Below are 16,340 nucleotides of genomic sequence, written 5' to 3'. Positions count from 1 at the left end.
TTAATCTCTCTGAGCCTCAGTTTCCTCATTTGCAAAACTGGGCAAAGCCCCACTGCTCATGGGGTGCACTCAATGGGCAGTTTGTGACCTGAAGCCACCCGGCCTCCAGCACCGCTTCCCAGCTCCACGGGGGAGTCTGATCCTGAACAGATGGACTGTGACCCAGCGTGACCCGGCGTGCGTGACCGGCATGTGGCAGCAGCATTCCCCACCCTCCAGCCTACAACGCGGCCTGCGGACGCTCAGCTCCACTCTGAGGAAGGACTGCCCTGTGCGGACAAAGCCTTCCCAGTAAGCATGGGGACTGAGGGGGGATAGCCCACGGGGCTGTGACGCCGCGGCCAGCACGCCAACACAAGCTCTCACCTGTGAATTTCTACGTGACCATCATTTATTTTTAACACAGTTTTTAAGGTAATTTCTCTTCTGGGAAAAATGTATTATAGTAAGCAGCTAACACACTCACACCTCTACCCAGCAGGAAAATTTATTTGTGTTGAAGTCTGATTCTCTCATTTAAACAACAGAATTCAGGCTGGACAAGGCCTCTGTCCAGCCCCTGCTCCGACGCGACCCCACTTCCCAGTGTCACGACCCGTGTGCCCCCCTCCCGTGTGGACACTCTACACCTGTCTTCGTCCACAACACGGCAAGGACAGTCGGGCCTGGCTCACGAATGGCTGTGCAGACCAGAGCGCAGGTGGGACCACAGGACGCCCCCATCGCAGCCCTGTACGAGGCACAGACAGGCCCACCACGTGGGGGGCCCTCCCTGGACAAGACCTCGGTCTCCTTGGTCTGTATGGCTGGTCTGCAGGAGGCCCGCCAACACGGACGCCTCCCTGGCTGCAGGGGGAGCCAGAGACCGCGTCTGACTCCTCCCCCCAGGAAGGGTGCACAGGCTCCAAGGACACAAGAAACCACACTGAGCGGCTGTCCCAGGGGCTGTTCCTACAGAGGCTACTCGGTGGGCAAGGGTGGACTCTCGTCCAGAGGCATTTACCAAGTGCTGGTCATTGAGGAGGTGCACCACACGGGACGTCCAGTCACCCATGGGGACGAGATCAGGAGACGTCCGGTACAGACGCAGCAGACACAGGGCGGCGCTCTGCTTCACACTGTCCATGGTGTCGCTGAAAAACAGACGCCAGCGGTCACTCAATGGCACGGCCAGCACCCCTCAGGGCCCAACAAGCCCAGCACGGCCTAGAGCCACCCCAGAGAAACTGGGAGACCAGAATAACACGCAGAGTAAGAGGCTCTGACAGCTCGGCGTGACCAAGCGCACACTGCCACCTCCTGCGAGGGGTCTCCATGTGGACTGCGTCCCACAGTGACTGACGACGTCTGCTCTAAAGAGCTACCTCAGGGACTTCACATCAAACACAACCACAGGAAAGGGTCCCACGGCAAAAGCCTCTCACCGCTCACCTCCGCGTCTCCAAAAGCGCCAGATCTCCCTGACTGCTGGATACGACCTGGGCTGTGCGGGTATAATCACCTAGCGTTCTTCCTTCATTGTTTGAATTACAGTCTTTTCTGTTTGCTCCTTAACCTGGAGACTTCCTCCCCGCCTCCAAAACCATCAGGCGCCCGCCCCGCGTGCCCCCAGCACGGAGAAGCAGGGCCGGGGTTCCCTTGGCGTCACCTCTCCGAGGGACTGGCTGTGACAAGCCACGCTTCTGGGCTGGGGAGCCCGGGGGGCTTTCTGTTGTGGAGGTCGTGTCGGCTGAGGGCAGTGTGTTCCCATAGCTGTGTACCCCCTCCTCCCACAACACAGGACACTCCAGTGCAGGCTGTCAGAACACGTCTGAAAAAGGACTCGTTGGCGACTGCAAACCAATGGGGGCTCTGCTTCCTTCTGGAGGCAAGACAAGGGTTTTACCTCCCCTTGGGCTTTTTTAATTCCAAATGAGTCTAAGCCAACACAAGGAACCGCCACACCACCCCCTATTCTAACCCAAAGGAAAATTACTTCAGTGAAAGCTCTCTGCTGGACACCAACTCCTGGGGACAGGAGTGGACCCTGGCCCCTCTCTCTGACCCGTGCCATCCTCACCAGGGACGGCGGGGCAGCCACATCCTGCAGGCCTTATGGCAGAACTAGCGCCCTCTTGACCGAGCTTCCTTCTGTGGGGGTGGGCTGACGAGGCCACCATGCATGCCTACCGGCTGTGCCACCCACTGGACTCGTGACACATGGCTCTGGCCTGAAGTAGCCAGCGTTTGCAATGACAAGGCCTGACTGACACAGCAGGGCCATCCACCCAGCATTCCCACAGCACTCTGGCGCCAGCAGTGGACAGCCACTTTCGGTAAGAACATTCGAGGAAGAGGGAAATGCAGTGTACGACACCAGTGGGGATGGAGGGAAACGGCTGCCGACTTGGTTTCAGTCCTGTCGGAGCTGAGGGCCCAGGAACTCAGCTCCAATGATGCCCCTCTGTGCCCGCCATCCCTCCCGCCTCGGGCACCTCCCCCCTTGGCACTGAGTCATCTGTCGGCTGGTGAAGGTCCCCGGAAGGCTGGGGGGGGGGGGCGGTGGGCAGTAGGAGCCTCCCCGGGTGGGCGGGCAGGCGGCTCAGCAGGCCCCTCACGGGAGACACCGCTGGGCTTCCCGCTTGTCCTTCCACATCCACACTCGTCCAGGCTGCGTGTCAAGTGCACCCTTTTGCACATGCAGCTCCACCCTTACTTCAGGGAACGTTCCTGAATTGTCCTCTGAATACTTTTCAGAGATTACCTCTGTCTGTGCTACATCTCATTCATCCAACAGGTATTAGTCACCTACTATTCCAGGCCTTGCTCAAGATGCCGGGAACGAAGCCACAGCCACAGCGAAGACCTCAGAGCCCAGGGCATGTGCCTTCCGAGGGCGGGGCCAGGACGGGAGGAGGAGGATGGGGGCCTGGTTAGGCCTGGGCAGCTGGCGGGCGAGGAGGGCCTGCATCCCCCGCACTTGTCTGCTCTCCAGCCCTCCCCCCAGTGCACTCAGGGCATCTCAGTCCTCCTTCCATCTCGGCTCCTTATTCTCAGGGCACCCACTGTGCCCTCTGCCATGTCTAAGTGACCCGTGGGTGTGACAGGGTTGTCCCAGCTCCCCACTCGCTCCCCCAGCAATGCGGCCCTCCCCCCGCCAGAGCTGCCGCCGTCCGCCATGTCTGAGCTGCGCGTCCCAGCCTCTGGTACCCAGCAGGGTGCTCTGCGGTCTCCCCCAGCCAGGCCCGTCGGCCTCTGGTGTAAGGCTCCTGTGACACTCCTCTAGGGCCTGCACACATGCTCAGTGCAGCCCAGGGCTCCTCCCCACAGCACACAGATACACGAGGCCAGGTCCTCAGTCGTGCAGCCGGTCAGGTGTGCTGCAGGACGTGTAACAGCGTCCCTGGTCTCCACCCACGAGATGCCGGCAGAACACCCTCCGTGGTGACAACCTAACGTGCTGAGACTTTCCCAAGGTCCTTTGGGGCAACACCCCCCTTTGAGAAACGCGGGTCAGGCCCGGCCTGCTCTGATGCGGTGTAGGCGTTTTCTGACACCCTCAGCCCTCTGCACTGCTGTGCGAGGGTCGTTCTACCTTCCCATGACTGGAGGAGCTGGGAGCTGCTGCGTCCGCTCCTTGCCAGTCGTCCTGGAGGACGTGGTCCCCAGCGTGCTGATGAAACGCCCTGGGCTGGGCTCTGTCAGCCAGGAGCGTCGCCTGGGCCTGGCCTCTGGGTTGGCATCTCAGCTCAGCGGAGTATTCTGGAACACGAGGGCCCAGGACGGCCCTGTCCGCTCTCAGCACTCCCACAGCCCCTGCTGGGCCTCACACGTGGCTCTCCACATTCAAGGGGGCGGCAGCGGAGTACTTAGAATTCTCAAAATCGGGCACGTGACCTTTTCCTCAGTAATGCTTAGGGAAAGGGCAAGGAGGGTGCTGGGCCACATCCAGGAAGACTGTGTCCTTCTCCCGCGACCTGTGTGAGGCTGAAGCCCCGGCTTGGATTAGTTGGGGTCAGCAGGGTTCAGCTTCTTCTTTAATCTACTTTGAAATCTCAGGCACGAGGGGAGGGAAGGCCTGCCTGGACTTTACCTGACAGCGGACCATAGCGTGTCCCCAACACGTAACACGTCTGACACCTGTCAGCGAATCCCGGGACACATACCCAGCTACCAGGACTTTGGGGATCTCCCCAGCGAAGGCCTCGGCCATCTCCCGACTGCCCACGTTGGCGATGCAGTGCAGGGCCAGGCCCATGAAGGTGGGGTTGCGGCTGGCCAGGTCGTTCTTGATGGCGTTGTTGATGAGCCGGATCAGCTCACTGTTGGAGTTCACCAGCACGGAGATGAACAGGTACCCCTGGTCCGGAAAGACAAGACAGAAAGGTCCTGAGCACCCCAGCCCTCATGGGCCCGGCGGACACCCACGCAGACACGCCAGCCTCCAGCGAGCCTGGAGCAGCTGCCCAACCCACTCACGGGGTGGCCCTAAGACTCGTGCCACAGCGGGCTCGTCTGCATTGTGGCGAAAGCGCCCATTCCGATACAGAAACAGAGCCTCTGCTTCCAACTCTGCCGTGGGAACGTCCTGTGGGAGGGACCCAAAGGCACTTAAGCAGATGTCCCCACAGGAATCGGACACCTCGGTCCTCTCCCCAGGCCCATTCGTCTATAGGCTGTGACATGTCAGAGTAACCTCAATGTGCCTGTCTGGACAGAGGGGAAGGGGCCTGCCTTGCCTGCTAACAGAAACTGGTGGTTTCCAGAATCCCAGCTCTTGAATGACTCTGTCTCTATGCCCCCAGCTTCCCCTCGGCACCCAGGCCAAAGTCCAGCCTGTGTCACCCGCTCACCAGGCAGGGGGCAGTGATTTCTCAACACTCATCTGACCACTGACCACGCTGATGATCCTGCTGCCCAGCTTCCCGTCGGTCTCAGGAGAAAGGCCACCATGAGCCGCCGTGGCCCCTCCAGTTGGCCCCCCTCGCCCCCGTGTGCGCCATGGCTGGGTGCCACCTGCTCTGTCCACTCTCAGCCCATTAACTCATCCTTCAGCCTCAGCAGGACACCCTCCCTAAGGAACCCTCCGCACTAGCCACCCCCTTTCTCAGGGTCCCAGAGGGCTCTGCACGCCTCCTTCCCTGGGCACTGGCCACAGCTGTCAGATGCAACCTCCCACTGAAAAAGAGCAGAGCCCACAGCTGCTTTTGGTCACTGTGTCCCCAGGGTCCCCCCAGCACACTGCTTGGACCATGGCAAACACTCAACAAATTGCGGCTGCGTAAATACCAATACTTAACAAAATTCCTGGGCATCTAGGATAACATTTTACCTTCTATAAGTTACATTTTTGGACAAATAGAGAAAAATGTTATTGTGTAACACTGGAGAAAACATACAGAAACAATGTTACACCCAGAAGACGGCAGGGCTAAAACCACAAAGCCTGAGATGAGAGGGCTTCAGGGCCGTGCCAGTGCCCTCTAGGAAGGTATGGGGGGGGGAGTGGGGGGGGGCAGTGCGAGGCCCCCCACCTGCAGCTTCAGCTCCGAAACCATGTGGGTTGGGGCCCATTTCAGAAACAAAGTTGTACAAGGGGCACTGGTAAACTGATTCGTGAAGAGTGCTGGCAAGGTGCTGAGGGGAAGACGCCGCCCTTCCCATCCCTGAGGCAGACCTCATGGGGCCCGTCACATGGGAGCTGCGCATGTACAGCTCCCGTCGAAAACCACAGACCCTTCTCAGAAGGTAGAAGTTGTAAAGAAATGAGCGGCCGATCAGAAGACCCTCCCCGGGAAGAGAGCCCCTTCCACAGCATTGCTGCTGCTTGGAGAGCCCCTCTTGGACCCACGCAGCCCCCGCCGCAGCCCCCCAGACCCCGCCACAGCCCCAGCCCCCCCAGCCCCCGCCGCAGCCGCAGCCCCCCCCCGCCGCAGCCCCAGCCCCCCCAGCCGCAGCCGCAGCCCCCCCAGCCGCAGCCCCAGCCCCCCCAGCCGCAGCCGCAGCCCCCCCAGCCGCAGCCCCAGCCCCCCCAGCCGCAGCCGCAGCCCCCCCAGCCACAGCCGCAGCCCCACTCACAATCTGCTTCTCCGTGTATCTGTTGGAGCTCAGCAGGTTCACCGCCTCCATGTGCCCAAAGTCAATGTCGTGGCCCAGGAGAAAGATGAAGAGCAACTTGCAGACATATTTCTTTTTACTGTAGCCGTCAAGAGCCTTGTCACCTAGGAGAAGGCAAAGCCAGAGCTCAATCAGCAGGAGCAAGACGCGGGAGCCGGCCTCTGGCAGAGGGGCGGTGGGCCGGCCAGACGCACAGCAGACACTGCGAGCACAAGCAGCCTCTCAAGACAGGGTGGGGAGCAGCAGAGCCCAGGTGTCCGGCCTCCCTAAAAAGTCAAAGCAGAGGCCTGGCAGCAGGGTCGGTGCCACCCAGCACAGCCCTGGGCAGGCGCCGTCGGGCAGGGGCTCAGGTCACACGGCCACCTGCCTCAATCCCCCCAGCGCTTCTGGAGCCAGCCCTGCCTCAGGCCAGCACGGCGATGTCCTAAATAGGCTGCTTAATTTCGGCAGATAAACGTACTCTACACAATGTCCTGTTTGTATACAAACACCAGAGTTAGGACAAATCAATCACCCCCCCACAACTACACACAGAACCAGAAGCGCTCCATCTCTCCACCGTGCTCACACTTCACTGGAGGTCACAGCACATCCTCAACGTGTCGCAGGCAGAATACAAAGAGCCATTTTAAAAGGACCACCATTCTAAACACTGGAAGTTCTGTGTCTTCTGAGAAGTGCGAAATATTCCACAGAGTCAACCACTGGCAGGCTGGCAGACTGGAGACGTGACACACAGAAACAGCGGTGGCCTTACGGTGACACTGCTGCCACAGTAGAAAGACTTTCCTGGCCATCCAGCGCACCCAAACGCAGCTCCGGCCCCAGTGCTGCTTCTGGTCAGTCAGGAAGGGGCGGAGCCTGATTGGAGCGGGGCGCGGCACTGCCCCAGATGTGCGCGGGTCAGGCTGGGGGCCGCGGGGCTGAGAGGCTCCGGCTTGGTCTGGGAGCGCTGGCTGCCGGCTGCCAGACCTGGCCTCTCTGCAGCGGCCGCCCCAGGGCTGCAGACCAAGGGGCAGGGGCACCTCTGAGCTGGGGAGCGACATCTAAGGCATCCTGCCTCAGGCACCCCCATATGCTCTGAGGGCCCCTTCATCAGGGGCAAGGAGGGAGAGGCCAGGGGCTGTGTATCGCCCAGGGCGAGGCCGTGGGAACAAAGGCCTGCTCACCCCACAAGGCCCAGACGCTCACTGCTCGTCTCCAACCAGAACGTGTGCCCGCCGGCTCCACCTGCATCCACTCCACACTCCCAGCACCTAGGCCGGGCTGTGTACCGGGAGCCCAGCCTCCTGCCGACCTCCACAGGTGGGCACTGCTGCGCCTGTCTCTTCATTCTGCAGGAGCCCAAGCTGGCTCCCAACTGCAAACCTCTCTGCCAGGACACAGAGGGTCCTAGGGCCACTGGTCAGCTCCAAAGGTGCCCTCCACACCTCTGCTCCAGTCTCGGTAGAGGGCGCTGGAGAGACACGGCTGCAGGAAGGAGCCATCCTGCCAAGAGGTGAGCACAGGAGCTGTGTGTCCCAGGGACCCCTCGACCACCCTGGTCATAACCTTCCCACAGCCCTGTCCACATGACCCGAGCACAGACGAGCTCCTGCCCACGCCAGCAGCTGGACTGCCCACAGGAAGGTCCCGCCCTGTGCCCAGCAATGCTGGCCAAACCAGCCACCTGCTCTGCTCTCTGCTGGGCTGAGCTACCCTGTTGCTCCCAGGGGGGCCTCCCAATCGTGCTGGGCGGGGAGGGGTTCTCCATCAGCCTGGAGGCCACACTATCTCCCTAGGTCACCCTATCAGAGCTCAGTGCTCTTTACAGCAAACATCCCTTTACCCACTGTGTGCTGTCTCAGTCCTGACCGGATCAGACACAGTTCTCAAAACGTTCCTTTCAGTACTGGGCTAGACTTGTTTTTTAACTGCAGTCATTTCAGTGTGTGAAATCGAGGCTTTTCTGAGCTGTAAATGGGCAGCCATGTCCCTGGCTTGCCATGAAGATCAAAGGAGAAGACAGGAGGAAAAGCTGGCCACAAACCACAAAGGCGCCCTGTGTGTGCCCCGGGGCCCCTGCACTTCTTGAAGGCCCGTGCCTCGGGGCTGTTCCAGGGAAGCAGGACGCCACCAGGCTGAGCAGTGCCAGGGACACGTGAGACCACAGCACAGGCTGACAAGGACATAAAAGGAAACCAGGAGGGCTGGTCCGGATGGGTTTCTCTCACACGTCTTTCAGAACACTAATTCTCTCTTCAACTATGTCTGTCGTCAACCCATCCACTGAGCTCTGCTTGGAGATTCGTGCATGTCTCAGTTCTAGAATTTCCATTTGGTCTTATTTCAAAATCTGCTATGTCACTTTCCACACTTTCCAAGTTTGCTGCTGAAATGTTCAGGTCTGTCTATTACTTCTTTAAGAACAGAGACCTTGCTGTTTACTGTAACCTGAAGCTGGCCCCGGGGGTTTGTGATCCTGTGTCTGCTGGTTCCCGGTCACGACGTCCTGATTCTGTGCGTGCTGGACATCATGTCTGGGCGGCTCACTGGAGGGACCGCCTGCAGCCCCCACATTCCTCCCTCCAGAGACGACTGTTTTCCTTCCTTCATCCAAGTTTAAGGCTGGAGGTTCTGTGGAGCGTGCAGGTGTTCGAAGGCCGGTTGACAGTGTGACAGGACTGGTTCACCTCCAGGTCACTCCTACCCTGAGGGCACTGCCTCTGGGGTCTCAGTTCAAAGCGGAAGGTGTCTCCGCTCTGGGTGGGCTCTGGCCTTCAACTGTCCTCTCTCAGCGTCACCACTGACGCCTTGGCCGGTAATTGTCAGCTGGGGACCAGCCTGCAGTCAGGTGTTCAGCCGCCTTGCTGGCCTCCCCCACTAGATGGCAGTAGCTCCCGGTGTGACAACCAAAAAGGTCTCCAGATCCTGCCAAATGCCCCTGGAGGGCATAATCACCTGATGGAGCCTACCCCCAGACTCTCAAGGTCAGCTGTTTCTCTGCCATCAGCAAGCAGCCGAGGCCGCACTCGCTCACCTGGTGCCAACCCTCTCGACAAGGCCTAGTAATCGTCTCCTTGTTACTTGACCACACAGTCGAAATTTCTCTTACTCCTGTGTTTCTAAGTTGTCTTCAGTTACAGGGTTGGTCTAAATCTGCACAGTAGCCACAGGCGCTTCTGAGCCCTGGGAATGTGGCTGGTGCAGAGTGCGGGTGTGTGCCAAATGCAGAACACACTCCAAAGAGTGGGTGTGGAAAATGTCAAACTATGTTTTTTCTGTTTCTACTGATTACATGTTGTGATGCTATTTTAGGTATACCGGGGTAAATAAAATATACTAAAATTCACTTCATTTGCCTCATTTTACTTTTTTTTAAATGTGATCACTAGAAAACTTAGAATTACATGTGTCTGCATTTGTGCCTTGCCCTGTATTTCACTGGACAGCACGGATCTAAACGATCTCATCTGCCAGAAGTAGAGCCGGAAGGCCCCAGAGCACACTTTTCTGCACCCAACCAGCAGGTTTCCTCTTATCTGCTGCTATTCAGGTCATACTGTGCTCAGCAACGCCAACTGGTTGACAGAGAAGCGGGACCATCCTTCCCTGCTACGACAGCCCACCTCAGACAGGCGTGTAGGAGGAGGGAGCACACGTCTCGCTTGTCCCCAAACACTTACCCAGACGGCTGCAGACCTACCAATGGAGGGCCAGGAACTTTCTGTAACAGCAACGGGATTCACACTGATGTGATACTCACTGCCTGTGCAGGAATTTATACATATTTCCACATGTGGGCACAACTAGTGCCCAGACACACCCCTGCCCTTCAGTAAAGGCCCACAGCTGCCAAGAGTGAGGCAGGCTGACAAGGTTCGCTGTCATGCGCTGCCTTCCTGCTTTCCAGCCACGGCTAAATGAGGGCATGGCACAAGGGCCCAGCCGTCCCCACCCAAATGGCGACCTCCGCTCCACAGCACCCTGTGGGCTAGTGACGACGGGCAGACCCACAGCTCCCTGCGACGCCACCCTGCCCCATCTCCCCGTGCCTGCTCCCTGGACTTTTCACTGGTGTTACTCTCTACTGATCGTTGTCCTCCGATCCCATCTCAGGGTCTGCTTCACGGACAACCCCCCCGAGATCACCAGTGTCCCACTTTACAGCTCAGAAGAGAGACACAGAAACAAGGTGACGCAGCTAAGAAGCGCCAATGCAGGCTACAATCTGGGGGTCGTCAGGGAACCTCACTCCTCACCACCCACCACCTGATACTCCCTCCCTTTGAGAAGCAGTGGAGGTTACGGACTCCTCACCAGTGAAGACGCACAGACGGCCGGTGAGCACGCAACAGATGCTGCACAGCGCGTGTCATCAGGGAGATGCAATTAAAACATCAGCGAGGGAGCGGCGCACACCTACTGCAACGGCCACCACCTGGAGCCCCGGTGACACCGACGGCCAGGAGGACGTGGGCCGTGGCAACTCCCCCCACGACTGGGGGGGAGGGGTGCAGGCGGTGCAGCCACTTTGGAGGCCAGGGTGGAGACTTCTTACAAAACCAAACACACTCTCACCGTGCGGCCCAGCAATCGGGCTCCTTGGTATTTACCCAAAGGAGCTGAAAACGTATGCCCACACACAAAGCTGCACACGGGTGTTTACAGCAGCTTTGTTCATAACTGCCTAAACTCGGAAGTCACCAAGATGTCCTTCAGTAGGTGATGGATAAACTATGGGACGTCCAGACAGTGGAATCGTATTCAGACCTCAAGAGAAATGAGCTCTGGAGCCATGAATATCCATGGAGAAACCTACCATACTTATTGCTAAGTGAAAGCTGCCCATCTGAACAGACGGCATGCAGCATGGCACCTACTCTATGACGTTCTGGAAAAGACACGACGACGTGGAGACAGTAGAGAGCAGTGGTTGTCGACACGGTAATGGCAAATACATGTCACTATATGTTTGTCAAAACCCATAGAAGGTACAACGCCCAGATGAACCCTGATGTAAACTACAGACTCTGGGTGACAATGACGTGTCAGTGCCAGAGCCTGACTGTAACAGGTGGTTACATCAGTAACGGGGAGGCGGTGCTGTGTGGGGGCAGGGTGCATACGGGAAATTTCTGTATCCGCCCCTCAATTTTGCTGTGAACGTAAACTGCTCTGAAAAAACAAAGTGTTAATAAAAAAATATAAATAAAAAATTTTAAAGCAATGAAAGTTATAGACATCCCCCCAAAATATATATATGTATATATGTATGTATGTATGTATGTATGTATGTATGCATACATGCGTATAAGCAAAGCATTTCTCATACAGCTCCGGGAGTGTACGGGCCTGGCTGAAAGTACTAACTACAGCACAGCACGTCCCCTGGGGTCAGCAGAGCACACCCATCTAGCTTCTGCATCACCTGGTAACAGGGAAGTCACTGCCAAGTGACCCTATCTTCCTGTCCCCACGGTCCCTCAGAGGCCAGTCCCAGCCCTCTCCTCTACTCCCTGTTCCTGGGCAATTTCAGCCACTCACTAAAGTCTGCTCAAGCTTCAAACCTGTGAAAACGAACTGAAAAGCTCAGGCCTACAGAATGAGCCGGCCTTTCACAAGCATGTCCTAGACTGGAACTCTGCTGTCACGGTTCTTCAGAATGAGGGTGCTCGTGAAGGTGTGCGCCACCCACGCCGGCTCCCGCGTGGATTCACATGGCAGAAGACGGTTCACCATGGGGGCCCACGGTGCCCCGTAAGACTGCAGACACACATCGGGCGGCCTCAGGTAGGGCTCCCTTTACGTGAGGTCCCTACTTGGAGCCTTCGTGCGTGGGGTCTAGTGCGCACACCACTCCTGGGGGCTGCGCCCACAAATGGAGTCACTGCTCTCAGTCAGGTCCCCCCAGTCCCTGGCACAGACCAGGTCCAAGGGGCCACGCCATCGGATCAGTTCTACACAAACCATCCAACAGCTCGAGAATAACCAACGGCTGACTTGAAACACTGAAATTCTAACACAGCCATGACAGTGACTGCACTAAGAACTTTGAAGTGAAAAAAAAGAGGATACTAAAAGATTAAGCCCCTATTACACAAATGTCACAACAGAACATTCCGTGAAAGGGCTACACACACTCACCTTTAAATTTTGATCTGATGTTTGCCAGCTCCTTGTTTATTCTCTTTATTTCTGCTTCTTTACTTTTGCCTAAAAAAGAGCACAAATAGGTTACTTTAACGGATTTCTACACACACGCTGCCCACTCCCTGGCGAGACCGACCCAGGAGGTTGAGGCAGGAACGAAGCCACCTGCCTCAGACCAGAGCCCTGAGGGCGGGCGGGCAGGTGGCAGTGGCAACAGCCAGGCCCCCAGTCAGCGGGCAAGTCCCCAAATGCCACACTGCAGGGATGGAGGGGCTACAGAGACCTTTTCATTCACCTTTTGCCCCAGTTCTGGAACGAGAAGCACTCAAACACCTGTTGAATGTTTTCCACAGTAAATCATTACCGGCTAACAGTTTACTTCTAAAGTTGACTTTTACTGCCAGATAGTTTTTTCACGTATTAACTTTTACCTATTCTAGGCTTCCAATTTTCTTCCCTTATGTAATTTACCAACCTACAAAACCTGGTCAGTCTGCTTTCATAATATTCAATAAGATTTGGGAATTCTGCATGACATGAGAAAGGGACAGAGGGTATAGGACGTATGTGACAGTCAAGCTCTCGCTCCATCCTAGATCTACTGCAAAGCTGGCCTTAATTCGACAGACATTTGCGTGTGTGGGAAGTGTCAGGCGTGGGATGGAGATCAGACCAGGTTCAGTTCCACTCCACCTTGAAAGGTGTGGAAACTGAGGCCTAGCGAGCACAGGTGACTTTTCAAGGGCTGCGCATCTTAACGAGCACTGGGAAATTGAAGAAGTTGTCCGTCACACAGGATACAGTGAGTCGTCTGTGAATTTGCATCACTTCTGAAGGCAGGAACCCAGTTTACTGTTAAAGACGCTGTCCGGCAAGTCCTTAGTCCAGCAGAAGAGGCGTCCGCAGCAGCGGCCCCCCGGACCCCCATCCCCCGATGCTGGGCCACCCGTGCGCCCTCCTCCAGACAGGCCAACAGCCCGCTTGGCCTCATCACCGCCCCTCTGGGACCCATCGCACCCCCAGCAAGGCAGCCTCCCCCTCCAGGGCACTCCCAGGACAGCCTGAGCTTTTCCCACTAAATCACTAACAAATGAGGCTTAAAATCTGAATGAAAGGAACAGTCCTGCCCTAGGAATCCCCGGGAGCACCGGCAGGCTCCCTCGGCAGCCAGTATTTGAGGTGCAGGGACCTAGGTTCAAACACCTTCCTGGCCTGGGGGAGCTGCTGACCCAGCTGGGGGTGAGGGTGGGAGCTGCAGTGCTGCCACCAAACAAGCACACAATCAGCTCTGGGGAAGGAGGGGTGCAGGGGACAGGGACGGGGAGCCCAAACCTCCCTCCTGCCCTGCCCTCCTGCTGGCAGACAGCAGTCCGGCAGGCGGGAACCCTTCAGGTTCCTCGGAGGAAGCATGGGGCGCCCTGTATAGCAGTGAGCCTGATGCGGGGGGGAGGGCAGATCAAAGGCAAACTTTTCTTAAATTTTCTTAAAAATTAGTCTCTTTGCTGAAATAGGCTTTCTGGACCTGACTGAAAGGCCCCTGAAAGACGACGTCTTGGGATTCTTCAGTCGCTCGCTCACACACAGGCTGTAGGCAGCTTCCCACAGCCTGGACGAGCGTAGAGGAAGCCCTATGCACAGGAGGGCACGCATGTGTGTGCATGTATGTGTGTGCATGTACGTGTGCCTGTTAGTGTGTATACGCATGTGTGTGTGTGCCGTGTGCCTGTGTGCACCTGTGTGTGTGCCTGTGTGTGCGCCTGTGTGAGCATGTATGCCTGCCTGTGTGTGCATGCATGCGTACGTGTGTCTGTGTGTGCGTATGAATATGTGTGCGTGGCCATGTGCCTGCCTGTGTTTGTGTGTGCATGCGTGCCTGTGTGTGCACCTGTGTGTGTGCCTGTGTGCTTCTCACAGGTGTACAGGAGTCTGGGTCTGCTTCTCTTTCTGGCATATCCACTCCACTCTACCTACCCAAACCCTAGGGAAAAAGAGACCCCCAAGCAGCAGGAACGTATGCTGTACAGAGTCAAAGGGGTCAGAAATAATAAAAAGACTGAGAGGCCACGGAAAGAGGAAACAATGTGAAATAAGCTAAGTTAGCTTTTATAAGGCACTCTATAGCTATTACCCAAGACGGAAAATCATAAAATAAAACTCGAAACACCTAACAGAGTTATGGGGCAACCACCAGGAGAGATGGAATAAACGGGTACAGCACCCCTCTGTGGAACAAGACCAGGGCAGGGCAGGAAGCTAGGGCTTCTCTCCCAAAGCTTCTCTTAAATCAGGGCAGGTCAGGGTTCTCCAGGAAGGAAGGCACAGGTGCACGATGACAAGAGCGGGCTCTGGAGCCGGTCGTGTGACGCTGGAATCCAAGGGCAGCCACGGGTTCGCTGTGCAACCAAGGGGAGTCACTTGACATCTCTGAGCACAGTTCCCCCAAAAGGAAAACCTCCAAAAGCATATACACCCTCAGGGCAACATGTCTGTGCGAGAGAAGGGAGAGAGAATGGCGTATGGGCCAGACCTGGGGGCAGGAGAGCCCAAGCAGACCCAGGTGATGTCAGAGGGCTGCCATCCAGCAAACTGTGCACCTGGCCCCCACACTGCACAGGAGACGAGCACAGTGACGAGGGACACGGAGCGTCCACAGCAGCAGGCGGGCAGAGCCAGCGACCCTCCAGGAGCGGCAGGGGTGGGGGCCACCACGCGGCAATAAGCCGCCCTGGACCGTGCCTCCTCTGACAGTGCAGAGACTGGCACACAACAAGCAGCAGGGAAGCACTGAGGTCGGAGTGCGCACACACGCTGTGAGCAAGAAGGGAGACGGGCAGGGCGACATCCCCACAAACAGTGACAGCTCCTCGGAAAGACATCCCCACAGGGCAAACCAGGGCCGAAAAGACATTAAGAAGAAGATAGAAGACATTTAAAAATCCATTAGAAACTCAGACATTAGTAAAAGAACTCAGATAAACTAGAAATAAAAACATTTCAGAAATAAAGAATAAACTAAAAGGAACATAAGAATAAATAAACACAACAGAGGCCTGGAGAGAAATCAAAGATAAAAAAATTATTTAAATCAAAAAGACATGAAGAAAAAAGATAAAGAATTCAAGGGAAAGTAGAAAATATTAAAAATGAACAAAGATGCATCCTATGGTTAGTAGGACGGCCCACTGAGCAGGGGGACGGACGAAACGTGGCTTTTGAAAAAGCTTTCCCGAAATTAAACAAAGAAAAAAATTTAAACTACATAAAAAAAGCACTCAACATAACTGGGAATATCAACCCGGAAAACACACACCATCACGTATTCTAATTAAGTGATCGGACTTTAAAGTAAAAGAAATCCTTTGACCATCCAGGAAAAAGAGCAAGCTGCTTGTAAGAGAAACCCTCAGATTCTGGCACTGCTTTTCACCGGAAGGGAAGGGGACACATGCTTAAGGAAAAGCAGTGTGAGACAGGATATGGGGCCCAGCAGGACGGCCTCCGTGTGTCGGGTACACACCTCATCCAGGTGGGAGAGTTCAGAGAGCAACAGACATGCCCAGGTACTTCCTGGCGCTCCAGAGAATGAGCCGGCGCGCACAGACGCCGCGGAGAGCACCGGCGGGCGTGCACAGGTGTCACGGAGAATGCCGCAGAGAGCACCGGCAGGCGTGCACAGGCGCTGGGTGAGCACGGGTTGGGAGTGAGGGAAGGGAAAGTGGGGTAACGCACACACTCAGGTCACCATAGACCAAGCACAGCTGCAGGACGGCAGGAGGGGAGACTGCGCCAGCTGCCCTCATTCACCAATGGATGGTGCCGGATCGTAGCCTACTGCGGATGTAACACAGGGTCAAGTTCACGTGTGATTAGGCGACAGTCTCAGGACCGTCCCCAGCGTCCTGGAGGAAACCGGCGGTCCTGAACTGTCCAGGCGGCATGGTGGCACCATGAGGACAAGCACGAGCACGGCCTCTGAGGAGCCTCACGGGAACCGGAGCATAGGTCATAGGTCTCAGGTTCCACGACAAGAAACCAGGCTTCCTGGAGAAGCCGCTGGCTGCAGGACCGGGGCCAGGTGCCCCTGCGCCCGGGTTTCCTGCCTGCCAGAACTG

At 56.6% G+C, this 16,340-nt stretch overlaps 1 protein-coding gene across 2 annotated transcripts in view; it reads right to left on the bottom strand.

Annotated features, from left to right (window-relative positions):
- AP2A2 (adaptor related protein complex 2 subunit alpha 2) overlaps positions 1-16,340 on the bottom strand; it is a 64,124-nt gene that overhangs the window by 22,322 nt on the left and 25,462 nt on the right. For both annotated transcript variants that reach the window (XM_033120416.1, XM_033120417.1), the window contains exons 2-5: positions 12,223-12,291; positions 6,058-6,200; positions 4,146-4,339; positions 1,004-1,133 (exon numbers count right to left, since the gene is read on the bottom strand). In XM_033120416.1, the coding sequence (XP_032976307.1) occupies positions 1,004-1,133; positions 4,146-4,339; positions 6,058-6,200; positions 12,223-12,291 (536 nt within the window). The remainder of the gene's footprint in view (positions 1-1,003; positions 1,134-4,145; positions 4,340-6,057; positions 6,201-12,222; positions 12,292-16,340) is intronic.

Source organism: Rhinolophus ferrumequinum, chromosome 11, assembly GCF_004115265.2.
Source record: "Rhinolophus ferrumequinum isolate MPI-CBG mRhiFer1 chromosome 11, mRhiFer1_v1.p, whole genome shotgun sequence".
NCBI classification, from domain to species: Eukaryota; Metazoa; Chordata; class Mammalia; order Chiroptera; family Rhinolophidae; genus Rhinolophus; species Rhinolophus ferrumequinum.
This window is presented reverse-complemented; position numbering and strand designations above follow the sequence as displayed.